This window comes from Phaenicophaeus curvirostris, chromosome 1 (genome assembly GCF_032191515.1).
Source record: "Phaenicophaeus curvirostris isolate KB17595 chromosome 1, BPBGC_Pcur_1.0, whole genome shotgun sequence".
In the NCBI taxonomy this organism is placed as follows: Eukaryota; Metazoa; Chordata; class Aves; order Cuculiformes; family Cuculidae; genus Phaenicophaeus; species Phaenicophaeus curvirostris.
Genome location: NC_091392.1, coordinates 76,385,642 through 76,400,536, shown reverse-complemented (window position 1 = coordinate 76,400,536; position 14,895 = coordinate 76,385,642). Strand labels below are relative to the sequence as shown.

At 48.5% G+C, this 14,895-nt stretch overlaps 1 protein-coding gene across 1 annotated transcript; it reads left to right on the top strand.

Annotated features, from left to right (window-relative positions):
• The first annotated feature begins 6,686 nt into the window (after positions 1 to 6,686).
• On the top strand, positions 6,687 to 13,448 carry M6PR (mannose-6-phosphate receptor, cation dependent). The gene is made up of 7 exons (XM_069865036.1): positions 6,687 to 6,812; positions 9,332 to 9,505; positions 9,711 to 9,883; positions 9,970 to 10,079; positions 10,288 to 10,418; positions 10,917 to 11,043; positions 11,640 to 13,448. Exons 2-7 carry the CDS (start codon positions 9,333 to 9,335, stop codon positions 11,760 to 11,762), a joined length of 837 nt encoding a protein of 278 aa, XP_069721137.1. The 5' UTR covers positions 6,687 to 6,812; position 9,332; the 3' UTR covers positions 11,763 to 13,448.
• Positions 13,449 to 14,895: the final 1,447 nt, after the last annotated feature.

Sequence of the window (14,895 nt, the reverse complement as noted above, 5' to 3'; positions counted from 1 at the left end):
GATGGGGGGGGAAGGTAAATAGCAAAAGAAGATGGTGAAAAGTGGGATAAGCAATCACTATAGCAAACTGGCATTCCACCTGCTGTCAAAAGGGAAGTACAAGTGGACAGCACAGGTTTGAGAAGGAAGCCTTCTAAACCTTGAACAATTCTACCGGGAACTATGTCTACACCCAGTATCCAGTGTGAATGGGCATGAGACACAGACAGGCACTCAGCTGGTATCCCTCAAGACCATCTGAGTCAACATCTCAAGAGCATCAGTACAAGAGAGATAGGGACATACTGCAGAGACTGTAGCAAAGGGCCACAAAGACAATGACAGAACTGGTGCATCTCACATATGAGGAAATGCTGAGACAGCTGAGATGGTTTATCCTAGAGAAGGCTGAGGGAAGATCTTATTTATGTAAATATAAAAACTGGAGGAGAGGGTACAAGAAGAGCCAGGATCTTTTCAGTGGTGCCCAGTGGCAGGATCAGAGGCAACGGGCACAATCTGAAGCACCAGAGGTTCCGGTTGAGTAAGGGGATGGAACACTTGACCTCAAGGTCCATCCCAACCTCAACCATTCTGTGACTGTGGTCAGGAAAGGATAGTTTTCTTCTGAAGTACTGAATATTGACCACTGATGAGAATGGAAGGAGAAATGATGCTTCTAGCATTCTGAAAAACCTCTTAGCTACATCGTTGGCTGACTTTTGGTTTTATCCAGATTCTGATCTCTTCCAGTTCATACTTGCCAGGCTTGGTGTGTACATCTTCGTCACTAGTACAGTTCATTTACAAGAATTGCCTGGGCATTCTCAACAAAGGAGTTTGCCATGGTTTTCAGTTTTAGGACAGGCATGATCGCTCTGAGTCCTGGTGACATGCTATAAATTTGAGAAGTGATTGTCCAGGAGGATGCTTAGTTTGATATGCATTGTTGTGGTCAGTTTGTTACAATGTATGTCGAGGAAGACATGGATTGGATATTTCTGCAAATCCCTTCATCACACACTTGCCTCAAAGGAGGGCATATTGCACCCTCAAGGTTCATTGCAAACCTGGGTAGTGTCTGTAGATAGCAAGACAGGTAGCCTGTGCTTTAGAGGAAAGGGAAGGCAGGAGACAGTAGGGCAACACAAGAGTAGGAAAGCCTCTCCTGAATGGTTTCAACTTATTCTAGAGAAGTCTCTCTCTGATCCCAGAGAGAGAGAATTTGTTATAGTCATGACGAGAGCTTAGCTGGGAATGTAATCTGTGTGCTGGAAAAAAAACAATAAGATTCAGACACTGCTTAAGTGCCCAAACCAAGGGGAAAAGCCTGTGGCCAAAGGCACTACAGGTTGCCTGCAGGGCCAGTGTGATCACGAAGATGGCATTATTTGTGAACAAGGAGAGCAGTGAAAGCTGGCAGGGAAGAATTAAGAACTCAGTTTTGATGTGTTTTACTATTTTCTCTCAAACATCAGCAATAAGCTGAGTCCTTAGTTTGGGCAGGAAATAAGAGAGGAAGTGATCGCACCCCTAGAGGGTATGCAGGCAACAGACTGTTGTGTGAATAGAAATAAATCTGACTCTGCAGCTGAGATGTCTGTGCTGTTCTCCCAGCAGAATTAGCACTGGAACATAACTCACAGCAAGACTTAAGCAATTAGTTTTCCAGGAGCCAAAAATGTTCCTTCCCATCTCCTCACTACGGCAGCAGCATACCGTAGGGAAGCCTTCCAAACCCCTTTCAAAGTGGCTTCTCTAGCATGCTTAGTTCACCAAATCATAGAATCACAGAATCATAGAATCACCAGGTTGGAAAAGACCCACAGGATCATTGAGTCCAACCATTCCTATCAAACACTAAACTAAACTATGCCCCTCAGCACCTCGTCCACCCATGCCTTAAACACCTCCAGGGAAGGTGAATCAACCACCTCCCTGGGCAGCCTGTTCCAGTGCCCAGTGACCCTTTCCGTGAAAAATTTTTTCCTCATGTCCAGCCTAAACCTCCCCTGGTGGAGCTTGAGGCCATTCCCTCTTGTCCTGTCCCCTGTCACTTGGAAGAAGAGGCCAGCACCCTCCTCTCTACAACTTCCTTTCAGGTTCAATGAGGTCTCCCTTCGGCCTCCTCTTCTCCAGGCTAAACAACCCCAGCTCTCTCAGCCGCTCCTCATAAGGCCTGTTCTCCAGCCCCTTCACCAGCTTCGTTGCTCTTCTCTGGACTCGCTCCAGAGCCTCAACATCCTTCTCGTGGTGAGGGGCCCAGATCTGAACACAGTACTCGAGGAGCGGTCTCACCAGTGCCGAGTACAGAGGGAGGATAACCTCCCTGGACCTGCTGGTCACACCGTTTCTGATACAAGCCAAGATGCCATTGGCCGCCTTGGCCACCTGGGCACACTGCTGGCTCATGTTCAGTCGGCTCTCAACCAACACCCCCAGGTCCCTCTCCTCCAGGCAGCTTTCTAGACAGACTTCTCCTAGTCTGTAGCACTGCATAGGGTTGTTGTGCCCCAAGTGCAGGACCTGGCACTTGGCCTTGTTAAACCTCATGCCATTGGACTCTGCCCAGCGGTCCAGCCTGTTCAGATCCCTGAATGGATGGAGAGCAAGGGAAAAGGAAGGGAAAGGCTGACTGACACTGGGAAGCACTTACCATTTACTGATGATTTCCTAGAATCATAGAATCATTAATGTTGGAAAATACCTCTAAGATCAACCAATCTAACACCACCATGCCTACTAAACCTTGTCATGAAGTGCCATGTCTACACATTTCCTGAACACCTACAGGGAAGGAGACTCGAGCACTTCCCTGGGCAGCTTGTTCCAACACTTGACCACTCTTCCAGTACATACTTTTTAAATGTCCAATCTGAACCTCCTTTTGGCGCAACTTGAGGCCACCTTCTCTCATCCTATCACTTGGGAGAAGAGACTAACACCCACCTCATCACAACCTCCTTTCAGTTAGCTGTAGAGAGAGAGAAGGTCTACTTTCAGCCTCCTCCAGATGAAACAGCCCCAGTTCCCTCAGCTGTTCCTCATAAGACTTGTGCTCCAAGACCTTTCACCAGCCTTCTTCTGGAGACACTCGAGCACCTCAATGTCCTCCTTGTAGTGAAGGGCCCAAAACTGAACACAGTATGCGAGGTGCAGCCTCACCAGTGCTGAGTACAAGGGAATGATCATTTCCCTACTCCTGCTGGCCACACTATTTCTGATACAAGCCAGGAAGCCACTGGTGTTCTTGGCCACCTAGGCCACTACTGGTTCATGTTCAGCTGGCTGTTGACCAACAGTCCAGGTCCTTTTCCACCAGGCAGCTTTCCAGTCACTCTTCCACAATCCTGTAGCACTGCACAGGGCTGTTGTGATCCAAGTGCAGGACCCAAGTCCAACCTCATACAGTTGACCTCAGCCCATCAATCCAGCCTGTCCAGATGCTTCTGCAGAGTCCTCCTACCCTCAAGCAGATTGACACTCCTGTCCAATGTGGCATCATCTGCAAACTTACTGAGGGTGCACTTGATCCCCTCATTGAGATCATCAATGAAGATATTAAACAGAACTAGCCCAAATACTGAGCCCTGGGGAACACCGCCTGTGACCAGCCACCAACTAGATTTAGCTCCATTCACCCCAACTCTCCAGGCTTGGCCACCCAGCCAGTTTTTTACTCAGCAAAGAGTACACCTGTCTGAGCCACAAGTTCGCCCATCTGCAGGTCACGCGAACCCACACAAGGGTCTGAGATTGAGAGCTCAGTGAAGCTCATGGCACACAAGACACAATGGGCCCAAACGTGCCAATGCTGGGAGGGGCGCTGTATGAGCCCCAGCACGCGGGACTGGTTGCAGGGCGTTGCAGCTCCGGGGTGCAGAGGCGGGCCAGGTGGGGGCGAGGGGGTGGTGGTGCAATTCCACCAGGGAGAGCATCTCTGTGGCTAGGGCTAGGGTTCAGTTTAGGGCTAGGGCTGTGGAGTGAGGGCTGGGGATTAAGAGGTAGCATTACATTGGCCTTTAGGGCTAGGGTTTGAGGATAAGGGCTGAGGGTTGGGGTTGGTGAGCTGTTAGGTCTAGAGACTGGGGGTTAAGGGCTGGGGGTAGCATTGGTTTGGCCATTCAGATTAGGGGGTGGGCTAGGGGGCTAAGGTTAGGGGTCAGGGACCAGGCCTCTAGGGTTGGGGTTAGGGCTGAAGACATTAGGTTGAGGGTTAGGGCTAAGGGTTGGTTAGGGAATTGCATTAGGGGTTAGGCACTATGGCTTGTGGCAGCATTAGGTTGGCGATTAGAGCTAGGGTCTAGGGGCTAAGGGTTGGCTGTTAGGGCTAGGGGTAGTGTGAACTTGGCCATTGGGGCTAGGGCTTAGGGCTGGCAGCTAGGGGTAGTGTTAGGTTGCCCATTAGGGCTAGGGGTTTGGAGCTGGGGCTAGGGTTAGGTTGGCCATTTGGGCTGGGGATTAGGGGCTCAGAGTGGAGCCATTAGGTTTAGGGTTCAGGCTTGGAGTTGAGATGCTTGTTAGTGGGCCCTCCTCGGTCTTTGGATGAGAGGGGGTTAGGGCTAGGAGCTTTGAGTAGCGTTAGGGTGGCCATTAGGGCTAGGGGTTAAGGTTGGGAGATAGGGGTTGGGGCTGGGGTAGCATTAGGGCTGTTAGGACTAGGTTTAAGACTGGGGCTATTACATTTAGTGTTAGGGATTAGGGTTATGGCAGGGCACCATTATGGTTAAGGCTAGGGTTAGGGTATTCTTAGGACTAGGATTAGGGTACCAATAGGGTTAAGGTTAGGGTTAGTGATAAGGCTAGAACAAGAGTGCCATTTAGGTTTAGAGTTAGGGTTAGCCCTAGGCATAGGGTTAGGCTTAGGGCTAGGGCTAAGCTTGTTGGTAGTGCTAAGGTGCCATGACAGTAAGGCTTACAGTAAGGGATAGGGTTTGGGCTAAGGGTCAGGCTACCATTAGGGTTAGGGTTATGGTTAGGGTGCCACTAGGTTTAAGGTTACAGTTAGGGCACCATTAGGGTTAAGGTTAGGGTCAGGGCTAGGGTTTGTTCTAGGCTTTAGGGTTAGGATTACGCTTAGGGTTATCACGAGGCCTAGGATTAGGGTTAGTGCTAAAGCTACAGTTAGGGGCTAGGGTGCCATTAGGGTTAGGGTTTAGGGCTAGGGCTTAGGAGTTAGCAATATTAGGATTAGGTGTAGGGTTAGGGGTTAGGATTAAGCTCAGGTCTTAGGGTTAGTGTTTAAGGTTAGGGTCAATTGTTAGGGTCAGGGTTAGAGTTAGGGCTAGGGTTTAGGGCTATTAGGGGTTAGGGCTATTTGGGTAAAGGCTAGGGTTCTAGAATACTAGAATACTAAGGGCTAGGTTCTAGAATACTGTGTTCAGTTCTGGGTCCCTCACCACAAGAAGGATGTTGAGGCTCTGGAGTCCAGAGAAGAGCAATGAAGCTGGTGAAGGGGCTGGAGAACAGGCCTTATGAGGAATGACTGAGAGAGCTGGGATTGTTTAGCCTGGAGAAGCGGAGGCTGAGGAGAGACCTCATTGAACCTGAAAGGAAGTTGTGGAGAAGAGGGTGCTGGCCTCTTCTCCCAAGTGACAGGGGACAGGACAAGAGGGAATGACCTCAAGCTCCACCAGGGGAGGTTTAGGTTGGACATTAGGAAAAAAATTTTCACAGAAAGGGTCATTGGGCCCTGGAACAGGCTGCCCAGGGAGGTGGTTGATTCACCTTCCCTGGAGGTGTTTAAGGGATGGGTGGACGAGGTGCTAAGAGGCATGGTTTAGCGTTTGATAGGAATGGTTGGACTCGATGATCCTGTGGGTCTCTTCTAGCCTGGTTATTCTATGAGTCTATGATTCTATGATTCTATAGTTTAGGGCTAGGGCTAGAGCTGGGTTTAGGGTTAAGGTTTGCATTTAGGTTTAGGGTTAGGCATAGGGTAAGGACTAGGGTTAAGATGAGGGTTAGGGTGAGTTTTAGGGTTTGGGCTACAGTTATGGTTACGGCGAGGTTTTGGGTTAGGGTCAGACCTAGGCCTAGGGTTGAGGGTTAGGTTTAGGGGTAGGGTTAAGGTGAGGGTTAGGGTTAGTGTCACAGATTAGGGTTAGTGTTTTGGTGTAGTGCTAATAGGTTTAGGGCCATTAGGGTTAGGGGTATATTGGGTTAGGGGTATATTGGGTTAGGGGTATATGGGTAAGGGTTAGGGTTAAGGTTTGAGTTATGTTTAGGGTTAGGGCTAGGGTTAAAGTGAGGGTGAGGGTTAGGGCTTGGGTTACATTTAGGGTTAGGGTTACAGTTAGGGTTAGGCTTAGAGTTAGGATTAGGGTGTGGGTTAGTGTTAGGGGTTATGGTTAGGGTTCGGGCTACAGTTAAGGTGAGGGTTAGGGCGAGGGTTCAGATGAGGGTTAAGGTGCCTGGATGAAGTGTCAGGGCTTAGGGTTAAGGCGAGAGTTAGGCTTAGAGGTTAAGGTTAAAGGGAAGGTTAGCGCATGCGCCCCTGCGCACCGCGAGGCGACGGGAGGGCAGGCGGGGACTCTGCGGGGCCGCCTCCTCGCTGGGCGGTGCCTTTCCGCCCTCCCTTCACCGCCCCCCGGCGCTCCCCGCTCCATTGGCGGCGGGTGCCGTTTCCGCCTCGCTTTTCCTGCTTCCGGGTCGCGGGGCGGGCGGTTGACGGGACCGGGGTGGGGGGTCGGCCGGGCGCGGGATGCTCGGGAGCGGCTGAGCGCGCGGGGAGCGGCGGCGCCGGTGCGGGGGACGGGCGGTGCTCTATCCGTGCTCCGTCTGTGCTCCACCGGTGCGCCATCGGGCTGCGGGGCGGAGTATTTCGCTTTGAGGTAAAGCGGAGTTGCGTTTCTAGCCAAGTGTCCCTCGGGCAGCGTGGGGTTTTGTGGCAGTTTTATTTTCAAATAGTGTTTTTCCAGACGCTGCTGTGCTTTGTGTTCAGCGTGGTCCGTGCTGAGCAGAGGTGTCTGCTCCTCTGATCCCCTCTCTCTGCAGCAAGGTCAGACAGAGCTGGCCCCAAAGCTCCAAATTAGCAAGAGGTTTGGCTCTTGTAAAGTTTGATAATAACAAGCAAACTAGTCCTTGGAAAGTAATGGAACGCACCTAAGACTTCCTGGAGAACTTATCCATATGCATGTAAGTGGCAAGTCTGTTCCAGCTCTCATTTCGCTGCACACAATTGATGGAGATAGCTCTCTCGTGTTGCCCAGGCCTGATAAAGGATGCTTGCTTTCTCAAATTCTAAAACGCGTCTTAGAGAGTTTATTTGCCAGCATTTTTGGTATCAGCTGTGTGCGAGCGAAGCACTTGACAGAAAGCTGCCTGCAGAAGCCATGGCTGGTGCTGCAGGCAGTTCTCCTCTTGGTCTTGTGAGAGATGAATCACGAGTTCTTGTGTCACGGGTTTCCTCATTTTGGCATATCTGACCCGCGCAGCTATCAGGGAGCTGGCCCAGTGGTTTAAAGCTGTCACCAGGGATGCTGCAAGGGCTGGAGATAATCATTACCCCTGAGAAGAGAGGAGGGCTATGAAAATGATCAAAGGGCTGGAGCACCTCCCATATGAGGAGAGGCTGAGAGAGTTGGACTTGTTCAGCCTGGAGAAGAGGAGGCTTCTGGGAGACATTAGAGCAGCCTTCCAGCACTGAAAGGGGCTACAAGAAAGCTCAGGAGGGGCTCTTTATCCGGGAGTGCAGGGATAGGATGAGGGGGAATGGTTTCAAGCTGAAAGAGGGGAGATTTAGGTGAGATTTTAGGACGAAATGTTTTCCTGTGAAGGTGGTGAGGCCCTGGGCCAGGTTGCCCAGAGAAGACGCGGACACTCCATCCCTAGAGGTGTTCAAGGCCAGGTTGGATGAGGTGTTGAGCAACCTCCAGGGGGAGGTGTCCCTGCCCGTGGCAGAGAGTCTGGATCTGGATGATCTTTAAGGTCTCTTCCAGTTCTTGTATGATTCTATGATTATGACCTGACTGTGCAGCAGACTCAGTGCTCTTTGCCATTCAGAGCAGCTGCACTCTGTACTGCAGTATGCTTTTCCATTGACATTCAAATGTTAAACGTTTGTCGTTTTATAGAGGTTGTAAAAGGTTTGGTTTTAGTACCTGGCACATGCTTTGATGAACAAACGGCACACAGCGGTAATAATGGTGCCTGGGAGGTTTTCTGCACCAGTGACATAGAACACATGTATAGGTGTACCATGGAAAGCTGCATAAACAGGGTAAAGAAACACAAATAGCAGGGTTTGCTGGCAACTTTGAGTAGAGAAGCTGGTGTATACAGGCACTTGATTACTTCCCTTGATTACTGTCAAAGAGCATCAGTTCTACTGTCAGTTGTCTGGCTTAAAGTAAAAGTGGTCAATTTGGGTTAACTGCATTTGTAACAATGGTGTTGTGGACAGTGTGACTGTCTCTAAGAAAATGAGAAATGCCCTGTAAGTTCAGACTAGTGGCAAGTCAAACCATTCTGTGATTCAGGTCAGGAAAGCAGGGTGTCCCTCCAGCAGGCTGCAGCTAAGTGCTGGTTTAATTGTGGGTCTATCAGTTGCCTTCCACCAGCATCTGTGATGGGAGAAGCAGAAGGGAAACTATTATGCCACTGTGGTTGGCTGATGCAGTCAATAAATGCTTCACACGTGATTTTAGTGTGAACCTGAAAGCCAGATCTTCTAGATTTCATGATTATCTTTATTACTGCCTCTTTAGTTGGACCTTACATAGGATGTCTCAATTTCCTCCTTCCCTTCATCCCCCATGAAATCAGAAGAAAACTCTTCTGTGAACTTGCAGCTCAGTATTATTAAATAGTTTCAGATTCTCAGCTAAAGCAGTACTAGAAAGATAACATAATTATTAAGATTAAGGCACTTAAAGAAGCAGAGATTGAACAAACAGAGCCTGACTAATCACAGGGGCTGTTCCCTGCAAGTTCGTCCCATGAGAGCTGCAAAGAGGATTGAATAGAGGCCTGGTAAATAATTTGCTGCTGACTGGCTTGTCAGTGCGATGCAGTAACACACGATGGCTTATGCCTGAAAGTTCTCCAGCATTCAGCCTGCTGGACTCTGCTGTGGCTGAATCAGTACTAGTTCATGTATGTGCTCAGCAGCAAAACTTTTTGTGGTCCCGAGACAAAAGTTGGAAAAGAATCCCAAATCAGCCCCATAAATTGTCTTTATGCAAGAGATTCAGATTTATTGTCTTTTGGGAACTGTGAGATGTTTCTAGACTTTGACTTCTTCTATTTTGCAGTCAGGACTGAGGAAGTGGCCAGTCACTGACTTCATGACCCCAAAGTTAATTTGCATGGAGCTGAAACAGTTCATCCTCTGTATTCTGTTTGTGTCCAGGATGTCATCACCTTGCTGTACTTCTGCTGTGCTTGTAGTCTTTATGGCCCTTAGTCTGGGTGCAGTGGCTGACCAGTCAAAAGAGAGGGGCTGCGATGTGATCGGTGATGAGAGCAGTGAGTCGCAAATGGAAAGAGCCCTGCTGAAGAAACTAGAGCCCCTGAGCCAAATGAGGTACAGTACGACATCCTGCAGGCCGTGGGGTTGCACAGTGCCTACCCTTAGGCCAACGGATGGGGAATGTCTGGGGTCAGACTGCAGAATGGGCTTCCCTGTTAGTATGGGCTGTGACCATCTTCCAGGTCTAGGGTGTCTGCTGCTCTGAGCTTCACTCTTTGTAATTTTATGGACTGTCTGTTCTGTCCTTTTCCTGCTGCAGGTTTAACGTGACTGTGGAGAAAGGCAAAACAGAAAACTACGTCTACCATTTCAGGGTGTGCAGGGAGGTCAGTAGCACCTTGCACGATTTTGGTGGCCTGGTGCAAATGGATAGACAGAGTGGAAAGAGCACAGTAATAGGAAGAATCAATGAAACTCAGGTCTTCAATGGAAGTAAGATGCCACTCAGTCTTCATACTTAGTACTGCCTTTTGTCTACTGATGTGGATTTGCAACCTGTATTCTTTCTGTATTGGCAGGTGACTGGATCATGCTGATTTATAAAGGAGGTGATTCATATGGCAGCCACTGCAGTGGTGAGAAGAGAAAAGCTGTGATAATGATTTCATGCAAGCGGGGAGTTACAGCGGTGAGTGACACATGCCGGGGGAGAGGAGCAGGAGGCTGTCAGACAAACAGTTGTTTATAAGCAGAAGAGCTTTGAGGAGGCAGCAAGGTTTTCTTCGGTCCTCCAGCGCGTGCTGCCTAGCTGCACCAACAGTGATAATACTGTCTTCTGGTAAAGTTCAGCATGCCTGGACATGTTTTCACATGAGTTCATTCTTACCAAATTGCAGAATTCGTTCAGCATTATTTCAGAAGAGCGGGAAAAGGAGCAGGAGTGTTTCTACCTCTTTGAGATGGACAGCAGTGTGGCTTGTCCAGCTGTGGATTCCCACCTCAGTGTTGGCTCCATTCTACTGATCACGTGAGTCATTGGTAGAGCTGTTCATGTCTGGGCCGTTGTAGAAATATAGCAAATGCTATACTGGAATAGATAATAATAAGGTAATATATATAATATACTTTTTGAGTCTGAATATTTTGGAGTCTTGCTTAAGGGATGATGTTGTGGAGCTGCTCTGTTCCTTGTAGACATTCTCCTTCATGATTTACAGACAAATACTCTGAAACATGGAAGACATGACTTCCTAAAATTCTACAATGGCTCTTTGCCAGAGCTGGAAATTAAGACTAGGAGTCGACTCATTTTGTGCGTTTGTGCTTAGAGGTACTGCTTCATATAATGCTGCTGAAAGATTTATACTAACAGATCAAACCTTTTATGGCCTGGTCTTGGCTTATAACTTGTTCTTGAGTGGTGCTTAGCGACTTGCTCCAGTACCAATCTGAGGCAGGTAGGTGGTTTGGAAGAGGTTGTCTATAGGATTTCCTCAGCTCTGATCTTTTTAATTCTGTCCTTCAGGTTTGCTTCGCTGATTGCAGTCTACATCATTGGTGGGTTCCTCTACCAGCGCCTTATAGTGGGAGCAAAGGGCATGGAGCAGTTTCCTCACTTTGCTTTCTGGCAAGATTTGGGCAATTTGGTGGCGGTGAGTGAAAATCCCTGTATGTTCCCAGCCTAGCCCATATGTTTGGACAGGAGAAAATTCTGTCTGCCTTGTTTTCGTTGACTGTGTCTCTTGGGAAAACCTACCACCAGGGTAGGATACCTTGAGGCAGAAGAGGATTTCTGAGTCAGTGGTTTGGGGTTTGGGTTTTTTTGTTTGTTTTTTTGAGTACTCTGGTTTTGAGTCCTTGCTGAGTCTAATTCCTCGCCAATATTCTGTGATTGCTTTGTAACAAACTAGAACATTTTCTAGGTAGGAATGTTAAGGTGGGGAGTGTGAAATATTCATATCTGACTCCCTGAAACACTTATCTCAGTCAATGTAGGCAGTTCTGTATATTCTCCATGCTAATCTCAGCCTGATGTTGCTGCATACTGTTAATCAGTACCACATTCTACCTCAGAGCTTTTAAGACCAAGTAGGATATTTGTACGCATGTTCCTCTTGCCAAGACAAGTTTTGGGGACATGCCCTAGATAGCATTTGATATCTGTTTTGCTACCCTTTAGCAAAACAGAAATCCCAAAAGCTGCTTTGTTTTGTATTGCGTACCATCTGATTCCATCCTCTACTTGTAGGATGGCTGTGACTTTGTCTGCCGATCTAAGCCTCGAAATGCACCTGCTGCATACCGTGGTGTGGGGGATGACCAGCTGGGTGAGGAGTCAGAAGAACGGGATGACCACTTGCTACCAATGTGATGGGCTTTCAACACTGAGTTCTTTTCTCCCCATCTCCCTAGTGCTTGTTTAGCTGGGTGGCTCCCGGCCAGTTCTCCTTCTCACTTCTGATTTTCCTTACACTGTTTGCTTTTGCTGCTCTCTCGTGTCATGTCCCATAGATGTCTCTGGGTGTGAACAGCACTGGTCCCTGATGGCATGTCTTACATTCACAGTGCTGTTTCAGGTTTTTAAAAATGCAGCACAGCTTAGGGGTGAAAAGTGCTGTGAGTTGAGTAGTTGACAACAAGAAAGCAATACGAGCACTCAGCTCTGAGCAGGAATGGGAGATGAATCACTGCGAGGGAAAAAGGGATGTGTATGGGTGCAGAAAGGGGAAGGCAAAGGAGGTAGTGGGTTAAAACAGCTGAGACTGTAGGAGGGATCTTTTGTTTCTGTCTTTCTTTCCTCCCCCCTGCCCCCACCCCCCACCCCGGGTTTACAGGATCTGTAAGACACTGGAATTGTTTTTCTTTGAATGCATTTTTGGCTTTTCTAGCTTCTGCACTGTTTTTTTGCCAGCATACCCTGCACAGTGTGCTCTATACCAGACTCCGTGCAGATGGAAGAGGTATTAGCACCTCTGCAGTCTTTTCCTAACAGCAGTATGTTGAAGAATATGCACCAGTTTCCTTGCAACAAAGGGATGCATGCCATCCTCTCAGACTGGAGAGGGGCAATGCTAAAAAACTATAGGACTTAAATACAGTCTTGTGAATTTCCAGTGCGTTCAAAATATTTTATCTCTTCTCAGTCACTGAGAAGCAAAAGGAAATTACATGCTGCTAAGTGAAGGGAACATTTACTGAAACTGACACTGACATCAGTGCAAAATGAGAAAGGTTGCTGCCACTTGAGTTCTGTTACAAGCATCCATAGGTGACTGGCTGTACCTCTGTCACTGTCGGCATTGTGATTTCAATGCTTCTTCAAAGTTCCTTGTTCAGTGGAGGGTTTTCCTGTGAAGGTACTGGATTCCTTTTTTATTAAAAAAATAAACCACAGAAGCCAAGGAAGAGAATGCTAACACATTCAGAACTGCATAAGGGACTCCTGCACTTTGCAGGGTCACCTTTCACAAATCACTTTACCCTTAAAGCATAGTGAAGACCAGTCTTAAGACACTTGCCCTGTGCAGATAGTACTTGCATACTGCTACTGGCTGGGAGTGGGAAGGAACATTCTCCAGGGGCCCTGCTGAAAAGCAGCTACAGCTGAGTTCTGAGACTTAATGGGAACCTTCAGGAATTTGGCACTTTGATTTTTAATTGGTTTTTATGTGAGGGGCTAGACTCTAAGCAATCCCACTCTGCCCTGCTGTAGGCTGTCAAGGAACTGTCCTCACTTTTGAGGCCAGACTGTGAATAAGCAAGACACTACTGCTAACAGCAAACTACAGACGAGGTTTCTGTATTTTTAGTACTGCCAAAGCCATCTGAGCAGTGACATTGAGGGAAAAGGGATGGCCCTGCTTTCTTGCTGGGTTTAGACTGGGCAAACAGTTCCTGCTTCCTTTGACTTTTGTTACAGTCTCAATCTTTCTCCTAACGTGGGAAAAATAGGAAGACACCAAGTATGTTACTGTTTTTCATGGTGGTGTTTAAGGTAATTTTTTTTTTTTTGTACAAAACACAACTTTCAAAAATAAAATGACAAAAAAAAAGTGAAGTGTGCTGATGTAACACAAGCTTTTTTTGGTGCCAGAGCATCATACTTACCGAAGGGTGAAGTGTCCTTAGTGTGTAGTACCTTGTGCCTGAACTACTTTTACCAGGAAGGGATCTTTTCTTTTTAGTGCTGCAACCATGTATTGCTCCAGTTCCCTTAGAGCTTAAGAGGGAGACATAGGCCCATATTAAATAAACTTTAAAACTTCAGGTAGTTCCATCATCTTCCAACAGTCCTGGCTGACTGGGGAAGTTCCACTGGACTGGAGGCTGGCTGATGTTGTGCCCATCTACAAGGGTCACAGGGAGGACCCAGGAAACTACAGGCCTGTCAGTCTGACCTCAGTGCCAGGGAAAGTCATGGAACAGGTGATCTTGAGTGCCATCATGAAGCACATGCAAGACAACAGGGTGATCAGGCCCAGTCAACATGGGTTCACAAAAGGCAGGTCTTGCCCAACTAACCTGATTGCCTTCTATGACAAAGTGACTCGGCTGCTGGATGAGGGAAAGGCTGTGGATGTGGTGTTCCTGGACTTCAGTAAAGCCTTTGACACAGTTTCTCACAGCATTCTGCTTGAGAAACTGTCAGCCTCTGGCCTGGGACAGGTGCACACTCTCCTGGGTGGAAAACTGGTTGGCTGGCCGGGCCCAGAGAGTGGTGGTAAATGGTGCAAAATCCAGCTGGAGGCCAGTGACAAGTGGGGTTCCCCAGGGCTCAGTGCTGGGTCCAGCCCTGTTCAATGTCTTTATCAATGACCTGGATGAAGGCATTGAGTGCACCCTTAGTAAGTTTGCAGACGATACTAAGCTGGGTGGAAGTGTGGATCTGCTGGAGGGTAGGGAGGCTCTGCAAAGGCTGGACCGCTGGGCAGAGTCCAATGGCACGAGGTTTAACAAGGCCAAATGCCGGGTCCTGCACTTGGGGCACAACAACCCTATGCAGTGCTACAGACTAGGAGAAGTCTGTCTAGAAAGCTGCCTGGAGAAGAGGGACCTGGGGGTGTTGGTTGACAGCTGACTGAACATGAGCCAGCAGTGTGCCCAGGTGGCCAAGGCGGCCAATGGCATCTTGGCTTGTATCAGAAACGGTGTGACCAGCAGGTCCAGGGAGGTTCTTCTCCCTTTGTACTCGGCACTGGTGAGACCGCTCCTCGAGTACTGTGTTCAGATCTGGACCCCTCACCACAAGAAGGATGTTGAGGCTCTGGAGTGAGTCCAGAGAAGAGCAACAAAGCTGGTGAAGGGGCTGGAGAACAAGTCTTACGAGGAGCGGCTGAGAGAGCTGGGGTTGTTTAGCCTGGAGAAGAGGAGGCTGAGGGGAGACCTTATTGCTCTCTACAACTACCTGAAAGGACGTTGTAGAGAGGAGGGTGCTGGCCTCTTCTCCCAAGTGACGGGGGACAGGACAAGAGGGAATGGCCTCAAGCTCCGCCAGGGGAGGTTTA